Genomic DNA, 24,218 nt, shown 5'->3' on the forward strand with positions numbered 1-24,218 from the left:
TAGGTTCCATAAGTAACACACTGCTGGGTTCCATAGTAACACACTGCTGGGTTCCATAAGTAACACACTGCTAGGTTCTGTAAGCAACACACTGGTAAGGTTCTATACGTAACACAATAGGTTCCATAAGTAACACACTGCTAGGTTCTGTAAGCAACACATTGCTAGGTTCCATAAGTAACACACTGCTAGGTTCCATAAGTAACATACTAGGTTCCATAAGTAACACACTGCTAGGTTCCATAAGTAACGCACTGCTAGGTTCTGTAAGCAACACACTGCTAGGTTCCATAAGAAACATACTGCTAGGTTCCATAAATAACACACTAGGTTCCATAAGTAACACACTGCTAGGTTCTGTAAGCAACACACTGCTAGGTTCCATAAGTAACACACTGCTAGGTTCCATAAGTAACACACTAGGTTCCATAAGTAACACACTGCTAGGTTCTGTGAGCAACACACTGCTAGGTTCCATAAGTAACACACTAGGTTCCATAAGAAACACACTGCTAGGGTCTGTAAGCAACACACTTCTAGGTTCCATAAGTAACACACTGCTGGGTTCCATAAGTAACACACTGCTAGGTTCTGTAAGCAACACACTGGTAAGGTTCTATACGTAACACTAGGTTCCATAAGTAACACACTGCTAGGTTCCATAAGTAACACTAGGTTCCATAAGTAACACACTGCTAGGTTCTGTAAGCAACACACTGCTAGGCTGTGTAAGCAACACACTGCTAGGCTGTGTAAGCAACACACTGCTAGGCTGTGTAAGCAACACACTGCTAGATTCCATAAGTAACACACTGCTAGGTTCTGTAAGCAACATACTACTAGGGCTTGTAAGCAACACACTGCTAGGGTCTCTAAGCAACACACTGCTAGGTTCTGTAAGCAACACACTGCTAGGTTCTGTAAGCAACACACTGCTAGATTCTGTAAGCAACACACTGCTAGGTTCTGTAAGCAACATACTGCTAGGTTCCATAAGTAACACACTGCTAGGTTCTGTTAGCATCACACTGCTAGGTTCTGTAAGCAACACACTGCTAGGTTCTGTAAGCAACACACTGCTAGGTTTCATAATACACTAGGTTCCATAAGAAACACACTGCTAGGTTCCATAAGTAACACTGCTGGGTTCCATAAGTAACATACTGCTGGGTTCCATAAGTAACACACAGATAGGTTCTATAACTAACACACTAGGTTCCATAAGTATCACACTGCTATGTTCCATAAGCAACACACTGCTAGGTTCCATGAGTAACACACTAGGTTCCATAAGTAACACTGCTGGGTTCTGTGAGCAACACACTGCTAGGTTCCATAAGCAACACACTGCTAGGTTCCATGAGTAACACACTAGGTTCCATAAGTAACACTGCTGGGTTCTGTAAGCAACACACTGCTAGGTTCCATAAGCAACACACTGCTAGGTTCCATGAGTAACACACTAGGTTCCATAAGTAACACTGCTGGGTTCTGTGAGCAACACACTGCTAGGTTCCATAAGTAACACACTAGGTTCCATAGGTAACACTGCTAGGTTCTGTAAGCAACACACTGCTAGGTTCCATAAGTAACACACTAGGTTCCATAAGTAACACACTGCTAGGTTCCATAACACACTGCTAGGTTCCATAAGTAACACACTGCTAGGTTCTGTAAGAAACACACTGCTAGGTTCCATAAGTAACACACTAGGTTCCATAAGTAATATACTGCTAGGTTCTGTAAGCAACACACTGTTAGGCTGTGTAACACACTGCTAGGCTGTGTAACACACTGCTAGGTTCCATAAGTAACACACTACTAGGTTCTGTAAGCAACACACTGCTAGGCTGTGTAAGCAACACACTGCTAGGTTCCATAAGTAACACACTGGTAGGTTCTGTAAGCAACACACTGCTAGGTTCTGTAAACAACACACTGCTAGGTTCTGTAAGCAACACACTGGTAGGGTCTGTAAGGAATACACTGCTAGGTTCTGTAAGCAACACACTGCTAGGTTCTGTAAGCAACACATTGCTAGGGTCTGTAAGCTACACACTGCTAGGTTCTGTAAGCAACATACTGCTAGGTTCTGCTAGGCTGTGTAAGCAACACACTGCTAGGTTCTGTAAGCAACACACTGCTAGGTTCTGTAAGCAACACACTGCTAGGTTCTGTAAGCAACACACTGCTAGGGTCTGTAAGCAACACACTGCTAGGGTCTGTAAGGAATACACTGCTAGGTTCTGTAAGCAACACACTGCTAGGTTCTGTAAGCAACACATTGCTAGGTTCTGTAAGCTACACACTGCTAGGTTCTGTAAGCAACACACTGCTAGGTTCTGTAAGCAACACATTGCTAGGTTCTGTAAGCTACACACTGCTAGGTTCTGTAAGCTACACACTGCTAGGTTCTGTAAGCAACACACTGCTAGGGTCTGTAAGCAACACACTGCTAGGGTCTGTAAGCAACACACTGCTAGGGTCTGTAAGCAACACACCGCTAGGTTCTGTAAGCAACACACTGCTAGGTTCTGTAAGCAACACACTGCTAGGTTCTGTAAGCAACACACTGCTAGGTTCTGTAAGCAACACACTGCTAGGTTCTGTAAGCAACACACTGCTAGGTTCTGTAAGCAACACACTGCTAGGTTCTGTAAGCAACACACTGCTAGGTTCTGTAAGCTACACACTGCTAGGTTCTGTAAGCAACACACTGCTAGGGTCTGTAAGCAACACACTGCTAGGTTCTGTAAGCAACACACTGCTAGGTTCTGTAAGCAACACACTGCTAGGTTCTGTAAGCAACACACTGCTAGGGTCTGTAAGCAACACATTGCTAGGGTCTGTAAGCAACACACTGCTAGGTTCTGCAAGCAACACACTGCTAGGTTCTGTAAGCAACACACTGCTAGGTTCTGTAAGCAACACACTGCTAGGTTCTGTAAGCAACACACTGCTAGGTTCTGTAAGCAACACACTGCTAGGTTCTGTAAGCAACACACTGCTAGGGTCTGTAAGCAACACACTGCTAGGGTCTGTAAGCAACACACTGCTAGGGTCTGTAAGCTACACACTGCTAGGTTCTGTAAGCAACACACTGCTAGGTTCTGTAAGCAACACACTGCTAGGTTCTGTAAGCAACACACTGCTAGGTTCTGTAAGCAACACACTGCTAGGTTCTGTAAGCAGAAACTTCAACACAAAACACCAGACACAAAATTGAGTATAATGATGCACTTGTTAGACGCGTCTTGAATATGCCGTCCAGTTTTGGTCTCTAAATTATACTGAAGACGAAGATATATTGGTGAGGGGAAGGAAAAAGGCTACCAAGCTTTTACCATCACTGGAGAGTGGACAGAGAAAAGTTACCAAGCTCTTACCATCGCTAGAGAGTGGACAGAGAAAAGTTACCAAGCTCTTACCATCGCTAGAGAGTGGACAGAGAAGAGTTACCAAGCTCTTACCATCGCTGGAGAGTGGACAGAGAAGAGTTACCAAGCTCTTACCATCGCTGGAGAGTGGACAGTGAAGAGCTTGGTAACTCTTCTCTGTCCATTCTCCAGTGATGGTAAGAGCTTGGTAACTCTTCACTGTCCACTCTCCAGCGATGGTAAGAGTTACCAAGCTCTTACCATCACTAGAGAATGGACAGAGAAGAGTTACGAAGGTCTTACCATCACTGGAGAGTGGACAGCTAAGAGTTACGAAGCTCTTACCAACACTGGAGTGGACAGACAGAGTTTGATAGCTCTTACCATCATTCACAAACGTCCTGAAGACTAAGCACTCTACCTTTTATCTGAATTAACAGATAATGAGATGATCTTATTCAAACCTTTAAGATACAGAATGACTTCAACACAAAGAACTGTTTCAAGTGCTGAATCAGTAACTCGAAACACTGGAATAAAACTGCGAGGTAAAGACCGCAACACAAACGCATGCAAAGACTCTCCGGAAGAAGAATTATGGAACACTGGAACAAACTACCCACTAAAGTCGCAAGTGTGAAGACAATATAACCAAGCAAAGACCAACCGGAGAAGCACTAAGAAAGTACAAGACTGAACCAGATATCTACGACAGGGTAATCAGAGCTTAAGTGATTCGTGACGTCTGTTACAGCAGAATTGTTGGCAATCAGAAATAAAACCAGCGGTAGACAAAGCGAAGCGCTGTAAAAGCGGTGGTAGACAAAGCGAAGCGCTGTAAAAGCGGTGGTAGACAAAGCGAAGCGCTGTAAAGCGGTGGTAGACAAAGCGAAGCGCTGTAAAAGCGGTGGTAGACAAAGCGAAGCGCTGTAAAGCGGTGGTAGACAAAGCGAAGCGCTGTAAAAGCGGTGGTAGACAAAGCGAAGCGCTGTAAAGCGGGGCCAGGCAATATTAGGCAAATTACTCTTTGAAAATCAATAATAGTAATAATACACTCTAAGCGCTAAACCCAAAAGGGTCTGGAACTTAATAAAAACTATGAAGTAAGAATTTAGTAACACAAGTAGGTTAATACTATAAATTAAGTCAAGGTAGTTGTATTGTTATTATGGGGAGCGCTAGACCCGTAAGGATTATACAGCGTTTGGGGAGGATGGAAAGTATTCAGGCTCAATTCAGGGAACTGGAGCACAGATCCAATAACCTTGATCAAGAGCCCCTCACCAGCGTCAAGGAACCTCCCTGAGCGGCTCAAGGTAGTTGTAGCCTAGCCTTCCATACTACTACCATCTCTAAAGCTACACTATTTTTGCAAATGGTAGTTCCTTTTTTTTTGTTTAGTTGTGTCGCCTGAGTGGCTAGTTTACTGTGCACTCACAGCTCATCCTGTGAGCAGTAACTCAAAAAAAAAAAAATCAGTATTACAGAGGTACCAATAGGTGTTTGTCAGACACCACTGACCATTGTTACATTACTAGAGAGAGACATTAGTCATTTCCTATTATACATTTATTTCATTCAATTAATGCGCAATCCAGTTTGGAATATAATCTCAAATAAATTATATCTTATTACCACTAAAAACACTAGTCCTAATAGTGTAGCAATTTCCTCTACAAAACAGCTCACTCATCTAGTTGATGCAAAATGTGGATACAACCTCTCAAGATTTCAGATATCTTACCATTAACAATGAGTGTTCTGCCATATTCTGTAAGGTTTACATGGAGGTGTCTCTGAAAGGTTGGATGTTTCTGTACTAAGACATAATGCTCCAGTGTACAGCCTCGTCTCTGTCCACACATTTTGCATTTTATGTCACTGATATATCAGTACAAACTGTACTGCCAGAGATACTTAAAACAATAACATAGCCTTAGTCTATCAGTAACCTCTTAAAATCTATTGACCTTGTTACTTTCTCCATATATATGTTTAACCTGACACATTTCATTATGATGAGCCATGGATCTGCTGGTTCCTATCTGCACTGTTCTATTTTCTTCAAGCTCGTTTGTTAGTTCCTTTCCGACAATGTTTCGTAAACTTCTGTTTGAAAAACGAAATTAATACTTATTATCTTTACTTAATGCTTGTTTGGTTAATTCATCAACTTTGTCATGTTCCTGGAGGCCTATGTGAGAGGGAATCCACAAAAGTTTAAATGTACTCCCTTTCTTAATAATTATATATGTGCCTAGCTTCATACACAGTATGGTAGGGTATGTCTTCCCGGAGAGCGTGGAGAATGGGGAGAGCCTCCTTTTATATTTTTTTTACTTATACATCTGCATAATATATAATAACCCTTAATCTAGAGTTTTTTCTCAGCAGATAGCCTAAAGTTCCCCGAGGCCCCTACAGGCACCACAGTAATTATAAAAAAACAGACGAATAATATGTTGCAGTCAGTTGCACATTATAAGCTACACAGAGGGGTACAAGAGCACCTGTGAACAGGTGACTATAGGCAAAATGTGTTTGTGTCCGATCTCCAGTTGACAGATCTGTGCCAAGGTGATGAATCCCGTTGGAGAAGGAGAAGGGTCAAACACCCACGTCCGACCCAACCTTGTACAAGTTGTTCTCAGTCTGCAGGGCCCACCGGGCCACATCGCACAGGTGAGTGAGCCTCAATCACTACACACATCACCCGTCCGCGTGAAATTCACATTCGCTCCTGTTTTCTCAACCAAAAATCACTAATAAGACCCAGTTTTTTTTCTTTTCTATTAATGATTAAGGCCTTAGCTGGCTCTGAGGGGAAGGGGAGGCAGGGGTGAGGGGTAGGGGAGGCAGGGGTGAGGGGAAGGGGAGGCAGGGGTGCGGGGACGAGGTAGTCTTTCGTGGGCAAATTACCATGACAGGGTGAAGATGTTACATCGGTTAGTTGATTTTGTGAGTAGGAGAGAGGGTGGGTGGGAAGTGGTAGGGAAGAGGGGAAGTTGTGGGGGAGGGAGAGGGAAGAAAGTGGAGAAGAGAAAGAGGAAGAGAAAGAGATGTGGAAGGGAAGAGTGGAGAGGAGACGTAGCAGGAAGATGGCTGCCTTAGCGTCACCTGTAGTCGTACATAACTGGCTTAGAGAACCGACAGGGGTGATGAAATAGACACTCGTGCAACACTTGGGTATCTTTGTGTGTGGAAACGTTTCGCCAACCAGTGACTTCCTCAGTCCAACACAAAGGAGAATGACTGAAGATCAGAAGTGGTTTGAGGTAGGTTAGGTAAGGTAAGGTTTGTCAGGAAACAGGACAAGTCTTTCCTGACGAGTCTAAGTCATATGATGACCACGCAGCTTTGGGTCATTTGACCGAGGCCTTCTTCTGGCTTAGCCCTCCACCCCTTTAAAATTATGGTTATGATTACAATAATTTTTATTAGGAGTTTGAGGTAATCAATGCCTTAGCCTGGAGTCGATGTGTTCAGTCCAACACGCTGACTCCTGGCTGAGGGAATGATTACCTCAATTTCCTTCTGATCTTCAACCCTTCTTCTCTGTACTGGACTGAGGAAACCAATGGCTGGCCAACGTTACCACAGAAGATACTCAAGTGTTGCACAAGAATCTAAACTCAACCTGTAGTAGCTTCCGGGGGTCAGTGCCCCCGCGACCCGGTCCCAGACCAGGCCTCTTGGTTGCTGGCCTGATCGATCAAGTTGTTAATACCTGCTGCTAGCAAACCAACAGATACATCAGGGAGGTCTTGAGGCAGATTAGTGACTCAACACTGAATTATACTGGGATTTAAATATTTCAATAATTTATGTTTTTTGTCGTTTTTTTTTTACGTACGAGAGAAGAAGCGGTATAAATCTGGGTAACAGTTACCAATAAACTGATTTAGAAAGACACGTGTAAGCAAACACTAGGACATAGAAAACGTTTTATTCCCAAGACCTTGATCACTTCTAAACGTTTTCTATTAGAAAACGTTCTGGTCCTGGGACCTTGAATACTTCTAAACGTTTTCTAATAATTAGAAAACGTTCTGGTCCTGGGACCTTGAATACTTCTAAACGTTTTCTAATAAGAAAACGTTCTCGTCCTAGGACCTTGAATACTTCTAAACATTTCCTAATAATTAGAAAACGTTCTGATCCTGGGACCTTGATTATTTCTAAACGTTTTCTAATATGTGGCAGTTTGCTCACCTGTCTTTCTCAACCATGAGATATATTTTTCATATCTCTATTTTGCTCGTCCTGTTTCTCCTGGACTGTGTGAGAGGAAGGATGATGTATGATAATGGTATACAATATGGACAAGTTGATAAGTCATACGTATAACTGTTAAGTACCAATTCGGAAACTTCTCGCCTACACAGCAGGCTTCTTCAGTCGAATACAGAGGCAGCTGAAACAGACGTAAAGAGGGAGGAATAATAAGGAGGAGGAGGATGTGGCGAGAGCTTCAGAAGTGTGAGATGAAGAGTGTAAGAGAGGTAATGATGCGAGTGAATGAGTGGAGAAACAGATAAGGGAAACAGGGAAGGAGGTAACGAAGAGAGATGAGAGAAAATCAGAGCGTCAGTAGTTAGTCTTGAGACCTGATCCATAAAAATGATAAACCAGGGGAAGAGATTAACCACTTTAAAGGAGAATATTTTTTTAACGCACTGGCCGTCTCCCACTGAGGCAGGGTGACCCGAAAAAGAAGCACTTTCACCATCATTCACACTATCACTCTCTTGGCAGAGGCACACACACATACGACAGTTTACATGTCCCTCTAAACAGTAAATATTTCAAACTCTTCCTCTTGAGTGCAGGCACTGTACCTCCCACCTCCAGGACTCAAGTCCGACTAACCGGATAATTATCCGTATGAAGTAATATTAATTAAGTCATACCGGTAATCTTGAGGGTTCTACTTGAGGGCTGACAATTGAACCTGCTGACACTAGAGGACAGAAAAACCAAGGGAAGCAGGTGGAAGTTAAAGACACAGGGATGTTGGGAAATACTTCTTCAGTCTCAGGGTGGCCTGGCAGTGAAGTGCCCTAGAAAAAGTGGGGAAAGGCAGGCCCCATACATAGGCTGAAGAAAAGGTATTACACAGCTTACGACGAGGGTACGAGTGAACCTGACAACAGACAGATATTTAAAACAAATGACTGCCATTGTTTACTAGTAATGTTACTGGTGTTGCTGTTGATACTTTCATAAAGGGGAAAAAGTTTACAAGCGTCTGAGCTACATAAACCTTTCTGGTTCACTGAAGTTTACGAAAGTTTAAGACACACTTGTTCTCTCACGACCAGAATGGGAGGCAATGAGGGTTGATCCGAGGAAGGAGAGAATACATCTCTCACCCAGGAAGGTGGAATGAGGGAGGAAGAGGAGGGGGGGAAGGACAAGAAAAAGAGGTATGGAAGGATGGAAAGAGGATAATTTCACCCAGGAGGCTGCAGCGAGAAGGAGAGAGGCAGAAGGAAGGAAGACGGCTCAGGAGGAGGACGATACCGAGGGAGGAAGGACGGTAGAGAGGGGGGGGGGAGGACGGTAGAGAGGGGGGGGGAGGAAGCATATTTCGGGATTTCTTCAAAGGTTATGAGATTTCTGAGTTACCATCGCCTGGGTAGTCGTGTTTTCGTAGCGCTGGTGGCAGTGGTGGTGTGTGTATGTGTGTGTGTGTGTGTGTGTGTGTGTGTGTGTGTGTGTGTGTGTGTGTGTGTGTATGTGTATGTGTATGTGTATGTGTATGTGTGTGTGTGTGTGTGTGTGTGTGTGTGTGTGTGTGTGTGTGTGTGTGTGTGTGTGTGTGTGTGTGTGTATGTGTGTGTGTGTGTACTCACCTAATTGTGGTTGCAGGGGTCGAGACTCTTCACTGAACACTACTAGGTCCTCTCTCTCCCTGCTCCATGAGCTTTATCATACCTCGTCTTAAAGCTATGTATGGTTCCTGCCTCCACTACATCACTTTCTAGACTATTCCACTTCCTGACTACTCTATGACTGAAGAAATACTTCCTTGTTTCTGTGTCCCCTCTCTGTAACATACTGTCTCTGTCCACTTTGTCTATTCCACACAGTATTTTGTATGTCATTATCATGTCTCCTTTAACTCTCCTGTCCTCCAGTATCGTCGTGTGTGTGTGTGTGTGTGTGTGTGTGTGTGTACTCACCTAGTTGAGGTTGCGGGGGTCGAGTCCGAGCTCCTGGCCCCGCCTCTTCACTGATCGCTACTAGGTCACTCTCCCTGAGCCGTGAGCTTTATCATACCTCTGCTTAAAGCTATGTATGGATCCTGCCTCCACTACATCGCTTCCCAAACTATTCCACTTACTGACTACTCTGTGGCTGAAGAAATGCTTCCTAACATCCCTGTGATTCATCTGTGTCTTCAGCTTCCAACTGTGTCCCCTTGTTACTGTGTCCAATCTCTGGAACATCCTGTCTTTGTCCACCTTGTCAATTCCTCTCAGTATTTTGTATGTCGTTATCATGTCCCCCCTATCTCTCCTGTCCTCCAGTGTCGTCAGGTGTGTGTGTGTGTGTGTGTGTGTGTGTGTGTGTGTGTGTGTGTGTGTGTGTGTGTGTGTGTGTGTGTGTGTGTGTGTATGCGTATGTATGCGTATGTATGTGTGTGTATGTGTGTGTATGTACTCACCTATTTGTGGTTGCAGGGGTCGATTCATAGCTCCTGGCCCCGCCTCTTCACTGATTGCTACTAGGTCCTCTCTCTTCCTGCCCCATGAGCTTTATCATACCTCGCCTTAAAACTATGTATGGTTCCCGCCTCCACTACTTCACTTTCTAGGCCATTCCACGGCCTGACCACTCTATGACTGAAGAAATACTTTCTAACATCCCTTTGATTCATCTGAGTCTTCAACTTCCAATTGTGACCTCTTGTGTCTGTGTCCCATCTCTGGAACATCCCGTCTTTGTCCACCTTGTCTATTCCGCGCAGTATTTTATATGTCGTTATCATGTCTCCCCTGACCCTCCTGGCCTCCAGTGTCGTCAGGCCGATTTCCCTCAACCTTTCTTCGTAGGACAATCCCCGTAGCTCTGGGACTAGTCTTATTGCAAACCTTTGCACCTTCTCTAATTTCTTGACGTGCTTGACTAGGTGTGGATTCCAAACTGGTGCTGCATACTCCAGTATGGGCCTGACGTAAATGGTATACAGAGTCTTGAACAAATCCTTGCTGAGGTATCGGAACGCTATCCATAGGTTTGCCAGGCGCCCGTATGCTGCAGCAGTTATCTGATTGATGTGCGCCTCAGGAGATATGCTCGGTGTTATACTCACCCCCAGATCTTTTTCCTTGAGTGAAGTTTGCAGTCTTTGGCCATCTAAACTATATTGTGTCTGCGGTCTTCTTTGCCCTTCCCCAATCTTCATGACTTTGCATTTGGCAGGGTTAAACTCAAGAAGCCAGTTACTGGACCAGGCTTGTAGCCTGTCCAGGTCTCTTTGTAGTCCTGCCTGATCCTCATCCGATTTGATTCTTCTCATTAACTTCACATCATCTGCAAACAAGGACACTTCTGAGTCTATCCCTTCCGTTAAGTCGTTCACAAATACCAAGAACAGCACAGATCCTAGGACTGACCCCTGTGGAACCCCGCTTGTCACAGGCGCTCACTGACACCTCGTCACGTACCATGACTTGTTGTCGCCTCCCTGTCAGGTATTCTCTGATCCATTGCAGTGCCTTTCCTGTTATGTGTGCCTGATCCTCTAGCTTTTGCAGTAACCTCTTGTGAGGAACTGTGTCGAAGGCCTTCTTGCAGTCCAAAAAAATACAGTCGATCCACCCCTCTCTCTCTTGTCTTACTTCTGTCACCTTGTCATAAAACTCTAGTAGGTTTGTGACACAGGATTTTCCTTCCCTGAAACCGTGCTGGTTGTCAATTATACACTTGTTTCTTTCCAGGTGCTCCACCACTCTCCTCCTGATGATCTCCATGACCTTGCATACTATACACGTTAGTGATACAGGTCTGTAGTTTAGTGCCTCATGTCTGTCTCCCTTTTTAAAAATTGGGACTACATTTGCCATCTTCCATACCTCGGGGAGTTGCCCAGTTTCAAATGATGTGTTGAAGATCTTTGTTAATGGTACACACACTATCTCTGCTCCCTCTTTAAGGACCCACGGAGAGATGTTGTCTGGTCCCACCGCCTTTGAGGTGTCAAGTTCGCACAGCAGCTTCTTCACCTCCTCCTTGGTTATATGTATTTCATCCAGCACTTGCTGGTGCCCCCCCCCTGTTCTGATTTCCTGGAGTCTTACTGGTTTCCACTGTAAATACTTCTTAAATCTTGTGTTGAGCTCCTGACATACCTCCCGGTCATTTCTTGTGAATTCCCCATCACCCTTCCTCAGTCTGATTACCTGGTCCTTGACTGTTGTTTTCCTCCTGATGTGGCTGTACAACAGCTTCGGGTCAGTCTTGACTTTTGATGCTATGTCATTTTCATATTGTCGCTGAGCCTCCCTTCTTATCTGTGCATATTCGTTTCTGGCTCTTCGGCTAATCTCTTTATTTTCCTGAGTTCTCTGCCTTCTGCACCTTTCCCATTCTCTAGTACACCTAGTTTTTGCCTCCATACACCTTTGGGTGAACCAAGGACTCGTTCTGTTCTTCCCATTATTTCTGTTTCCCTTGGGAACAAACCTCTCCTCTGCCTCCTTGCATTTTGTTGCCACATAGTCCATCATTTCTTGTACTGGTTTTCCTGTCAGTTCCCTCTCCCACTGAATGTCTTGAAGGAAGTTCCTCATGCCTGGGTAGTTCCCCCTTTTGTAGTTTGGTTTTTCCCACCCTATTCCTGCTACTCTCTCCACTTGGAGCTCAACTATGTGTGTGTATATGTGTATGTATATGTATGTATGTATGTATGTGTATGTCAGCATAGTTGCTGATCCCATGCATATGTTGTGTAGCATATCTGAATATCGTAGTTAGTACCATCTATGCATTTTATACAGACGATCCCTTGCTAGGCCTAGGGACTAACATGTGACGTCACGTGATGCGACATGTGAGCGTCAGAAACTCTGCCTCTCAATTCGCGGAAACCCTCCCAACATGTGTGTGTGGTGGCAGCAGCAGTGGTGGCAGCAGCAGCAGTGGCAGCAGCAGTGGTGGCAGCAGCAGTGGTGGCAGCAGCAGTGGTGGCAGCAGAAGTGGTGGCAGCAGCAGCAGTGGCGGCAGCAGCAGCAGCAGCAGCAGCAGTAGTGGTGGTGGCAAGGTGTAAATCACACATCTCTCAAGTCGCAGATGAACATTTTCAGAGTGTGCAATAACTTGTGAAGGAACCTTCCCTACTGCCCCCCACCTTCCCCCCCTCCCTCTGATACTCGCCCTCCCTGCTAACACCCACCACCACAACCCCACCCCACCCACTAACCCGCGGTTACTTCCCAATCTCAGCCATAACCAGTGCTTCTAACCTAACACACTTATGTAGAACTAGCTTCCTAACCAAGCTCTTAATTATGTAAACACACAGCATAATGCTATGGAAAAAAATCCCCAAAATTGTCCTCATTTTTTTTTACAAGTTTCCAGCATTTTTTCCCCCCATTTTCAAATGTTCTTTCCTGGAATACATCTCAATATTTATTTGTTTTGTATTTATATTCTTCATGTCAAGTGAATACGTGATTGTGTCTACATATACCAAGGACTCATGTCACGAGGAATTTACTCAGTAGAGGACTAGCATGGTGAACTTGTCCAGCTGCCTTGGTAACCCCAGTGAAGTGACCCAACTGAGATGACCCCCAGTGTTATGCATCTCTAGGTCTAAGCAGTGAGTGGCTAGTTCGTTTATAACAGCCAACTACACACAATGAGACAGACAGACAGACACACACACACACACACACATACACACACACACACACACACACTAGGTGAGCACACAGTAGCAACCAGTGAAGAGGCGGGGCCAGGAGCTGAGTCTCGGCACCTGCAACCACAACTAGGCGAATACAATTAGTCGAGTACAATTAGGCGAGTACACATACCTACACACACACACACACACACACACACACACACACACACACACACACACACATTTGTCAGGAAGACAGCAGCGAGTAATGGTACGTGGCGAGGTGTCAGAGTGGGCACCTGTGACCAGCGGGGTCCCACAGGGGTCAGTCCTAGGACCAGTGCTGTTTCTGGTATTTGTGAACGACATGACGGAAGGAATAAACTCTGAAGTGTCCCTGTTTGTAGATGTGAAGTTGATGAGAAGAATTCATTCGATCGAAGACCAGGCAGAACTACAAAGGGATCTGGACAGGCTACAGACCTGGTTCAGCAAATGGCTCCTGGAGTTCAACCCCACCAAGTGCAAAGTCATGAAGATTGGGGAAGGGCAAAGAAGACCGCAGACGGAATACAGTTTAGGGGGCCAGAGACTACAAACCTCGCTCAAGGAAAAAGATCTTGGGGTGAGTATAACACCAGGCACATCTCCTGAAGCGCACATCAACCAAATAACTGTTGCAGCATATGGGCGCCTGGCAAACCTCAGAACAGCATTCCGACATCTTAATAAGGAGTCGTTCAGGACCCTGTACATCGTGTACGTTAGGCCCATATTGGAGTATGCGGCACCAGTTTGGAACCCACACCTAGCCAAGCATGTGAAGAAACTAGAGAAAGTGCAAAGGTTTGCCACAAGACTAGTCCCAGAGCTAAGAGGTGTGTCCTACGAGGAGAGGTTAAGGGAAATCAACCTGACGACACTGGAGGACAGGAGAGATAGGGGGGACATGATAACTTACAAAATACTGAGAGGAATTGACAAGGTGGACAAAGACAGGATGTTCCAGAGACTGGACACAGCAACAAGGGGACACAGTTGGAAGCTGAAGACACAGATGAATCACAGGGATGTTAGGAAGTATTTCTTCAGCCACAGAGTAGTCAGGAAGTGGAATAGTTTGGGAAGAGATGTAGTGGAGGCAGGATCCATACATAACTTTAAGCAGAGGTACGATAAAGCTCATGGTTCAGGTTGAGTGACCTAGGGGCGACCAGTGAAGAGGCGAGGCCAGGAGCTTGGACTCGACCCCTGCAACCTCAACTAGGTGAGTACACATACACACACACACACCCACACACACACATACACTACAGGACTACAAAGAGACCTGGACAGGCTACAAGCCTGGTCCAGCAACTGGCTCCTTGAGTTTAACCCCGCCAAATGCAAAGTCATGAAGATTGGGGAAGGGCAAAGAAGACCGCAGACACAATATAGTTTAGATGGCCAAAGTCTGCAAACCTCACTCAAGGAAAAAGATCTGGGGGTGAGTATAACACCGAGCATATCTCCTGAGGCGCACATCAATCAGATAACTGCTGCAGCATACGGGCGCCTGGCAAACATACGGATAGCGTTCCGATACCTCAGTAAGGAGTCGTTCAAGACTCTGTATACCATTTACGTCAGGCCCATACTGGAGTATGCAGCACCAGTTTGGAATCCACACCTAGTCAAGCACGTCAAGAAATTAGAGAAAGTGCTAAGGTTTGCAACAAGACTAGTGCCAGAGCTACGGGGATTGTCCTACGAAGAAAGGTTGAGGGAAATCGGCCTGACGACACTGGAGGCCAGGAGGGTCAGGGGAGACATGATAACGACATATAAAATACTGCGCGGAATAGACGAGGTGGACAAAGACGGGATGTTCCAGAGATGGGACACAGACACAAGAGGTCACAATTGGAAGTTGAAGACTCAGATGAATCAAAGGGATGTTAGGAAGTATTTCTTCAGTCACAGAGTAGTCAAGCCGTGGAATAGCCTAGAAAGTGAAGTAGTGGAGGCGGGAACCATACATAGTTTTAAGGCGAGGTATGATAAAGCTCATGGAGCAGGGAGAGAGAGGACCTAGTAGCAATCAGTGAAGAGGCGGGGCCAGGAGCTGATTGCTACTAGGTCCTCTCTCTCCCCTGCAACCACAGGAATAAACTCTGAAGTGTCCCTGTTTGCAGATGACGTGAAGTTGATGAGAAGAATTCACTCGATCGAAGACCAGGCAGAACTACAAAGGGATCTGGACAGGCTGCAGACCTGGTCCAGCAATTGGCTCCTGGAGTTCAATCCCACCAAGTGCAAAGTCATGAAGATTGGGGAAGGGCAAAGAAGACCGCAAACGGAGTACAGTCTAGGGGGCCAGAGACTACAAACCTCACTCAAGGAAAAAGATCTTGAGGTGAGTATAACACCAGGCACATCTCCTGAAGCGCACATCAACCAAATAACTGCTGCAGCATATGGGCGCCTAGCAAACCTCAGAACAGCATTCCGACATCTTAATAAGGAATCATTCAGGACCCTGTACACCGTGTACGTTAGGCCCATATTGGAGTATGCGGCACCAGTTTGGAACCCACACCTAGCCAAGCACGTAAAGAAACTAGAGAAAGTGCAAAGGTTTGCAACAAGACTAGTCCCAGAGCTAAGAGGTATGTCCTACGAGGAGAAGTTAAGGGAAATCAACCTGACGACACTGGAGGACAGGAGAGATAGGGGGGACATGATAACGACATACAAAATACTGAGAGGAATTGACAAGCTGGACAAAGACAGGATGTTCCAGAGATTGGACACAGTAACAAGGGGACACAGTTGGAAGCTGAAGACACAGATGAATCACAGGGATGTTAGGAAGTATTTCTTCAGCCACAGAGTAGTCAGTAAGTGGAATAGTTTGGGAAGCGATGTAGTGGAGGCAGGATCCATACATAGCTTTAAGCAGAGGTATGATAAAGCTCACGGCTCAGGGAGAGTGACCTAGTAGCGATCAGTGAAGAGGCGGGGCCAGGAGCTCGGACTCGACCCCCGCAACCTCAACTAGGTGAGTACTAGGTGAGTACACATACACACACATACACACACATACACACACATACATACACACACACACACACACATACACACACACACACACACACACACACACATACACATACACATACACGCACACGCACACGCACACACCCACACACACACCCACACACACACCCACACACACACCCACACACACACCCACACACACACACACACACACACACACACACACCCACACACACACACACACACACACACACACACACACACACAACCACAGAACCTTCAAGGAAGTGACCGTAGGTGACTGCCACCTCTGGTCTTCAATCTACAACAGTCTTTATGAATGTTCCCAACAATTTCCTAGCGACAACAGTCAACAAAAGAGAGTGTGCGGAACAAACTTTTATTGGAATGACGACGCTTCGTCCTAGATCAAGCTCTATGCAGAGCTGTAACCTGTATTTGCAAGGCCTGGAAGACAGCAGAAACCGAGGAGATACGATTACGATGTATTAGATACTAAAGAGAACTCAACAGGGCATACAGACAGACTGGAACAAGAGAACAGATAAAAGACTCAACTATACAAGTTACAGGTGTTACTAAGTGAACAGTTTGGAAAAAAAAAGTGGTGGAAGCAAGAGCCTATACACGGTTTTAAGAGTAGGTATGATAGGCCCCATGAGGTGGCGCACAGCATGTGATTCCAGCAAGACGGTATCAGGAGCCCAGATTCGACCCTCAGCAATCACAACTGGTTAATTTCGTTTTGGATACATCAGCAGTGTGTTGGTGCCTTAGCCCACACAGGGAGGTAGAGGGGGTCGCATCAACAGGGGTCCAATTCTAGCAGATAAGTAGGCAACACACACACACACACACACACACATGACACCTCGGGGCCAGGAGCTAGGACTCGGCCCCTGCAACCTCAACTAGGTGAGTACACACACGTAGGCTACACACACACATCTACCATATACATACATGCATAACCACCCCACACACACACACACACACACACACACACACACACACACACACCAGAAAACATTTACGCACTCACCAAGAGGTGACATAAGGCCTCTAAAAAGATCAGGTGAATAAATCGCTCGCCGGCACCTCAGGAGCTCGTAAACATTCAGAGAACATCAATTTTGGCGCGCACTGCAGTCAGCTGATCTGGGGGGAATGGGGGAGGGAAGTTTTAGGGGTGTGTGTGAGATAGGAGGGGGAGCCTGGAGGTGTGTGGATCGGGGGAGGAGGAGGAAGGAGGAATGAAGACTAAGGCTTGCCTCCTGAAGGAGGTACTAGTCTTAAATCCCACACACAAACACTCCTTCGCCAGAATTATATACAGGTGTCATTCCGACAGTACCTCTATTCTTTTTTTTTAGCCAGGCGATACCTGTTCCATAATTATGAAGAGGCTGGTACTCAGTTACCCAGCGAGATGGTCCAGATAGCAACACTACAAAGTATGTAGCAGCCAAACAGTTTATTCTGATTGAAATGAGATTGTGAAGTCAGAAAGTGAACTGCACGTAGCTTTGACTGGTAAATATATAGAGAGTGTTTTTGTGTGTGGAAGGTAGGAGAGGTGGGTACATAATTACCAACAGGTGTGGTACTGGAGGCCAAGACTTGATGCTAATAACTAGTGTTCACTCTTGTTCTTCATCCTGTGTGTTCTCGTGTGCAAGTGTTCTTGTTCATCCTGTGTGTGTTCTTCTGTTCATACTGTGCAAGTGTTCACTCTTGTTCTTTCTGACTTTATACCACCTTCTTCCTCCCCCCCCCTCTCTCTCTCTCTCTATTCTTCTCTTACAGTGTTGATTACGAACAATGGTATGGTGACAACGACATGTGGAAAACGACACTTACGTATAACTCAGGGCATTTATTAGAGGAAAGCATATGGCCCCGAGTGGCTTCTTCAGGACTGAACAAGCCAATACACAAATAACCCGCACATAGAAGAGAGGAGCTTACGACGACGTTTCAGTCCGACTTGGACCGTTTACAAAGTTACACTAACAGAAAGAAGAGGAGGGAGTATATATAGGCCAGCAGACAGGGACGGGAGCAAGAGAGATAGTAGTGGAGGTGGTGGTAGTAGTAGTAGAGTCAGTCAACAAGCCACTCGTGGTGAAACGTCTCCTCTAATAGATGTCCTGAACTGTACAAAAAAGTGTCTTATTCCATAGGCTGATTGTCTTACGTGATTCCCAGCGTCCATTAATGAACACTGCCTGAGAACTCTCCCTAATACTAAAGTACAATGGCTAGCACACTAACTTCTTAGTTTTAGAAGTGGCCAGGGGTTAGATTCTTCCGTTCAGCGAGTTGTTTATGAGAGTGTAATTACGTTTTAAAGAGTCAACACCATTAACAATGTAGATGAATGGTTCAGAGAACCGACATGTTGATAAATTAGACACATGTGCAACTCTTGGGTATCTTTATTGAGGAAACGTTTCGCCACACAGTGGCTTCATCAGTCCATACGTAGGAGAAACTTGAAGAACAGGAGGAGAATGCCGTATTCTATTCAAGATTGATGGACTGAACACATCGACTCAGGGTTGAGGGACTGATTACCTCATTCTCCTCCTGTTCTTCAAGTTTTCTCCTACGTATGGACTGATGAAGCCACTGTGTGGCGAAACGTTTCCTCAATAAAGATACCCAAGAGTTGCACATGTGTCTAATTTATCACCATTAACAATGTTATATTACTTAGCATGAATACATACAAATATATTCTTGCAATAAAATATAGGATTTGGCTTACTTTTCCCCCGTAAAATGAATTTGTAGAAACAGTCTCGATTAAATGTGTTATAATTTATGTATTTTAATTAAAAATTGATGTCAGAAATGCTTCAAAGCGCTCTGAAGTCACTGAGAGGGAGAAGTCTGCTTACAGAGCGATCGTACAGCAGTCATAGCCTCTGCATCTGCTTGTTCACTGCCTGGGACATCATGTCCCGGACAACAACACAACTCCACGTCATTGCGTCACTCATGGTGATTGCTTAACCATTTCCTGAAACTTTGCACCACAGAGTAAACAAAAGCATACTGGGCCAGAGCAAATAAAACAACACTGGGAATCACAGTAATCGAGATCAACCTAAGCCGGCTATCAGAACAAAAGCAGCCACGATTGAATGGAACTCCGTGGGCAGCACAGAAAACTTTTGTTATCGTGCACAATAAGTCATCCCCGGCAGTCACAATAAAGCCATCACCATCCTCGCTCTTTGACCATCAGTGAACACCTTTATCCTTGAAGGACGAACAGATCCATGCTCCAAGAAATTATCTAAAGTTCATCACGGAGACTCGACACACAAAATCGTCACAAATAAATCCCAAAAAGCTATCACGTGTGTATTTAAATGTCAGAAATATCAAGTATAAATCCTTAAAAGTAACAACAGCAAAATCCCTAAACTATCAATGCAAAATTAAATCCTCAGCACTATTAGATATATATTTAAAACCCTCAACACTATCAAATATTAACAGTGAGAGAACTGCCAGGTCCTTACTTCCGTGACAAGTGACAGAACTGTCAAGTCCTTCCGTGACAACAGTGACACAACTTGCACGAATAAAAAAACTCCTTACCATTCTTAGAACTTAAATAGACCCTAGTACTCATCATACTGGTCCTAGACCTTCTTATACCAGTACTAGAATACAAGTAGTAAAGTCTCAAGAGCACTGACCAGGCCGTCCACCTCGGGGTCATTCATGAGGAAAGGTTTGCGGTCTCTCTCCTGGTGTTGGACGAAGGCTTGGATGTCCAAGTTGAAGGAGTCACTGCTCACAGAGTCGGCACTTTGAGTTGCCAACTCACACTTCTCGAAGAGCAAGGCTAGTAGCGGGAACAGCGGGTGTCTGCCGGAAGATATCATTATTATTATTATTATATTCATGGGAAAACTAAAAATTAAAAATCTTTAAGGAAGGGAATCCTGTAATAAGCGTCATTAGGAATATAACTAAGGATGCCCCCTTTACACACACATAAACAAGTACTCTCCTCAGAGTTCGAGTCTTAACACACGTGGGTATCATGTATATTCGAGCCCACAGTGGTTATTAATATACATATACGTCCTGCTATGCATAAAGCGGCTGTTATACTTATATACATTAGTACATCCTCGTCAAGTGGTTTTTACCGTCACTAGAGCACAGCAGCTTTGGTTAATCAATCTTGTTATTGTGTGAACTATGAATTACTTAACCCGCTATGATAACCTTTTATCTAGACAAGTACATTTAAGCAGTACATCTCTAATACAAAATAACATCGATCTAGATAAGCACATTCGTACAGCAAGTGAAAGATGTGGTAGCCAGACTCAGGTTTGGACCATCACCCACTGTGTTAGGGATGTTGTGGTAGCCAGACTCAGGTTTGGACCATCACCCACTGTGTTAGGGATGTTGTGGTAGCCAGACTCAGGTTTGGACCATCACCCACTGTGTTAGGGATGTTGTGGTAGCCAGACTCAGGTTTGGACCATCACCCACTGTGTTAGGGATGTTGTGGTAGCCAGACTCAGGTTTGGACCATCACCCACTGTGTTAGGGATGTTGTGGTAGCCAGACTCAGGTTTGGACCATCACCCACTGTGTTAGGGATGTTGTGGTAGCCAGACTCAGGTTTGGTTACAAGTACAACTGACAGTTTGGCAGACACACACAGATGATGATCAGACTAAACGCAAAGTATGTTGTCAGCGTCATGTTCACTATGTTGGACACTATGTGTTTCATTTTCCACTTATTGAGGAATATTAAATATAGTAGTACTGTAGCGTGTATGTCAAGTTATCATATTAGTGAAAATAAGATACCAGACATATTGGAGATGTGAAGACGATGTAATCAGTCCATCACCCTTGAAGTCGTAGATTTGAGGTTGTCAGTCCCTCAGCCTGGAGAAGTTCTGTTCCAAAGTCTGGAACTAACTGGAACTCAAATCTACGATTTCAAGGGTGATGGACTGATTACATCGTCTTCACATCTCTACTGCTCCTGCCTACTTTCTGTACTCGACTGAAGAAGCCTACTGTGTAGGCGAAACGTTTCGGAATAAAGTTGCCTAAATGTTGCCTATGTCTCTTACCTACCAACCTGTCGGTATTGTATACCATTTTGATATTCATACCAGACATTAAGCAATGTATCACAAATGTGCTTGTAACAGATGAAACTTCAGTTGGAAATATATATATATATATATATATATATATATATATATATATATATATATATATATATATATATATATATATATATATATATAATATATATATATGTCGTGCCGAATAGGCAGAAGTGCGATCTTGGCTTAAATAGCAACGCTCACCTTGCCATATAGGACAAGTGAAAATTTGTGTATGCAATAATTTCGTAAAATTTATTCTGAACCTAACGAGAAAAATATATTTCATTGTGTTTGTTTAGTATTAAATTATTGTAAACGTATCTAAAATATATTTAGTTGGGTTAGGCTAAAATAAATTGCACTTGTTATAATAAGGTTAGGTAAGTTTTCTAAGATTCTTTTGGTGCAAAATTAAATTTTTTCACATTAACATAAATGAAAAAAATGTATCTTTAAACGTATAAGAGAAAATTTTAGAAAGGACTTAATTTTAAATGAGTTCTTGCTAATTGACCAGTTTTACATATTCGGCACGACATATAATATATATATATATATATATATATATATATATATATATATATATATATATATATATATATATATATATATATACATATAGAAGGAATGCGGGGTAGGGGTCGTCCTCGAAAACGTTGGAAGGGGTAAGGGAGGTTTTGTGGGCGAGGGGCTTGGACTTCCAGCAGGCGTGCATGAGCGTGTTCGATAGGAGTTAATGGAGACGAATGGTATTTGATCTGTTGGAGTGTGAGCAGGGTAATATTTAGTGAAGGGATTCAGGGAAACCGGTTATTATTATATAGCCAGACTTGAGTCCTGGAAATGGGAAGTACAATGCCTGCACTTTAAAGGAGGAGTTCGGGATATTAGCAGTTTGGAGGGATATGTTGTGTATCTTTATACGTATATGCTTCTAAACTGTTGTGTTCTGAGCACCTCTGCAAAAACTGATAATGTGTGAGTGTGGTGAAAGTGTTGAATGATGATGAAAGTATTTTCTTTTTGGGGATTTTCTTTCTTTTTGGGGATTTTTTTCTTTTTGGGTCACCCTGCCTCGGTGGGAGACGGCCGACTTGTTGAAATATAAATGAATATATATATATATATATATATATATATATATATATATATATATATATATATATATATATATATATATATATATACACACACACACACACACACACACACACACACACACACAGATGTACTCCTGTTAACCCTTTTTAGGCCTAATTTTTAGGCCTTCTCTGTACCCATATGTTCCTGCGATACCGTACTCAGGATGGATAGGAGGTGCACAAACTAGCCACTACCATCCACAAGATGGATAGGAGGTGCACAAACTAGCCACTACCATCCACAAGATGGATAGGAGGTGCACAAACTAGCCACTACCATTCACAAGATGGATAGGAAGTGCACAAACTAGCCACTACCATCCACAAGATGATTAGGAGGTGCACAAACTAGCCACTACCATCCACAAGATGGATAGGAGGTGCACAAACTAGCCACTACCATTCACAAGATGGATAGGAGGTGCACAAACTAGCCACTACCATCCACAAGATGGATAGGAGGTGCACAAACTAGCCACTACCATCCACAAGATGATTAGGAGGTGCACAAACTAGCCACTACCATCCACAAGATGGATAGGAGGTGCACAAACTAGCCACTACCATTCACAAGATGGATAGGAGGTGCACAAACTAGCCACTACCATCCATAAGATGATTAGGAGGTGCACAAACTAGCCACTACTATCCACAAGATGGATAGGAGGTGCACAAACTAGCCACTACCATTCACAAGATGGATAGGAGGTGCACAAATTAGCCACTACCATCCATAAGATGGATAGGAGGTGCACAAATTAGCCACTACCATCCACAAGATGGATAGGAGGTGCACAAATTAGCCACTACCATCCACAAGATGGATAGGAGGTGCACAAATTAGCCACTACCATCCACAAGATGGATAGGAGGTGCACAAACTAGCCACTACCATCCACAAGATGGATGGGAGGTGCACAAACTAGCCACTACCATTCACAAGATGGATAGGAGGTGCACAAACTAGCCACTACCATCCACAAGATGATTAGGAGGTGCACAAACTAGTCACTACCATCCACAAGATGGATAGGAGGTGCACAAACTAGCCACTACCATTCACAAGATGGATAGGAGGTGCACAAACTAGCCACTACCATTCACAAGATGGATAGGAGGTGCACAAACTAGCCACTACCATTCACAAGATGGATAGGAGGTGCACAAATTAGCCACTACCATCCACAAGATGGATAGGAGGTGCACAAATTAGCCACTACCATCCACAAGATGGATAGGAGGTGCACAATCAACTTGAATGGTGAGAGTGGTGTGGGCTGCTGAACAAGTAACCTTTCGTTAATTTAGACAAGTCATGGGTCACCTGGTCTAACCCACCCGAGTCGCCTGGTCTAACCCACCCGAGTCGCCTGGTCTAACCCGAGTCACCTGGTCTAACCCACGCGAGTCATCTGGTCTAACCCACCCGAGTCATCTGTCTAACCCACCCGAGTCACCTGGTCTAACCGGAGGTACCTGGTCTAAACCACCCGAGTCACCTGGCCTAACCCGCCCGAGTCACCTGGTCTAACCCACCCGAGTCACCTGGTCTACCCCACCCGAGTCACCTGGTCCAATCCACGCGAGTCATCTGGTCTAACCCACCCGAG

General features: G+C 44.5%; 1 protein-coding gene across 3 annotated transcripts in view; it reads right to left on the reverse strand.

Moving 5' to 3' along the window:
• LOC128703568 (homeobox protein PKNOX2) overlaps positions 1–24,218 on the reverse strand; it is a 441,650-nt gene that overhangs the window by 347,577 nt on the left and 69,855 nt on the right. For all 3 annotated transcript variants that reach the window (XM_070101266.1, XM_070101265.1, XM_070101267.1), the window contains exon 3: positions 20,013–20,184. In XM_070101266.1, the coding sequence (XP_069957367.1) occupies positions 20,013–20,184 (172 nt within the window). The remainder of the gene's footprint in view (positions 1–20,012; positions 20,185–24,218) is intronic.

This window comes from Cherax quadricarinatus, chromosome 76, assembly GCF_038502225.1.
Source record: "Cherax quadricarinatus isolate ZL_2023a chromosome 76, ASM3850222v1, whole genome shotgun sequence".
NCBI lineage: Eukaryota > Metazoa > Arthropoda > Malacostraca > Decapoda > Parastacidae > Cherax > Cherax quadricarinatus.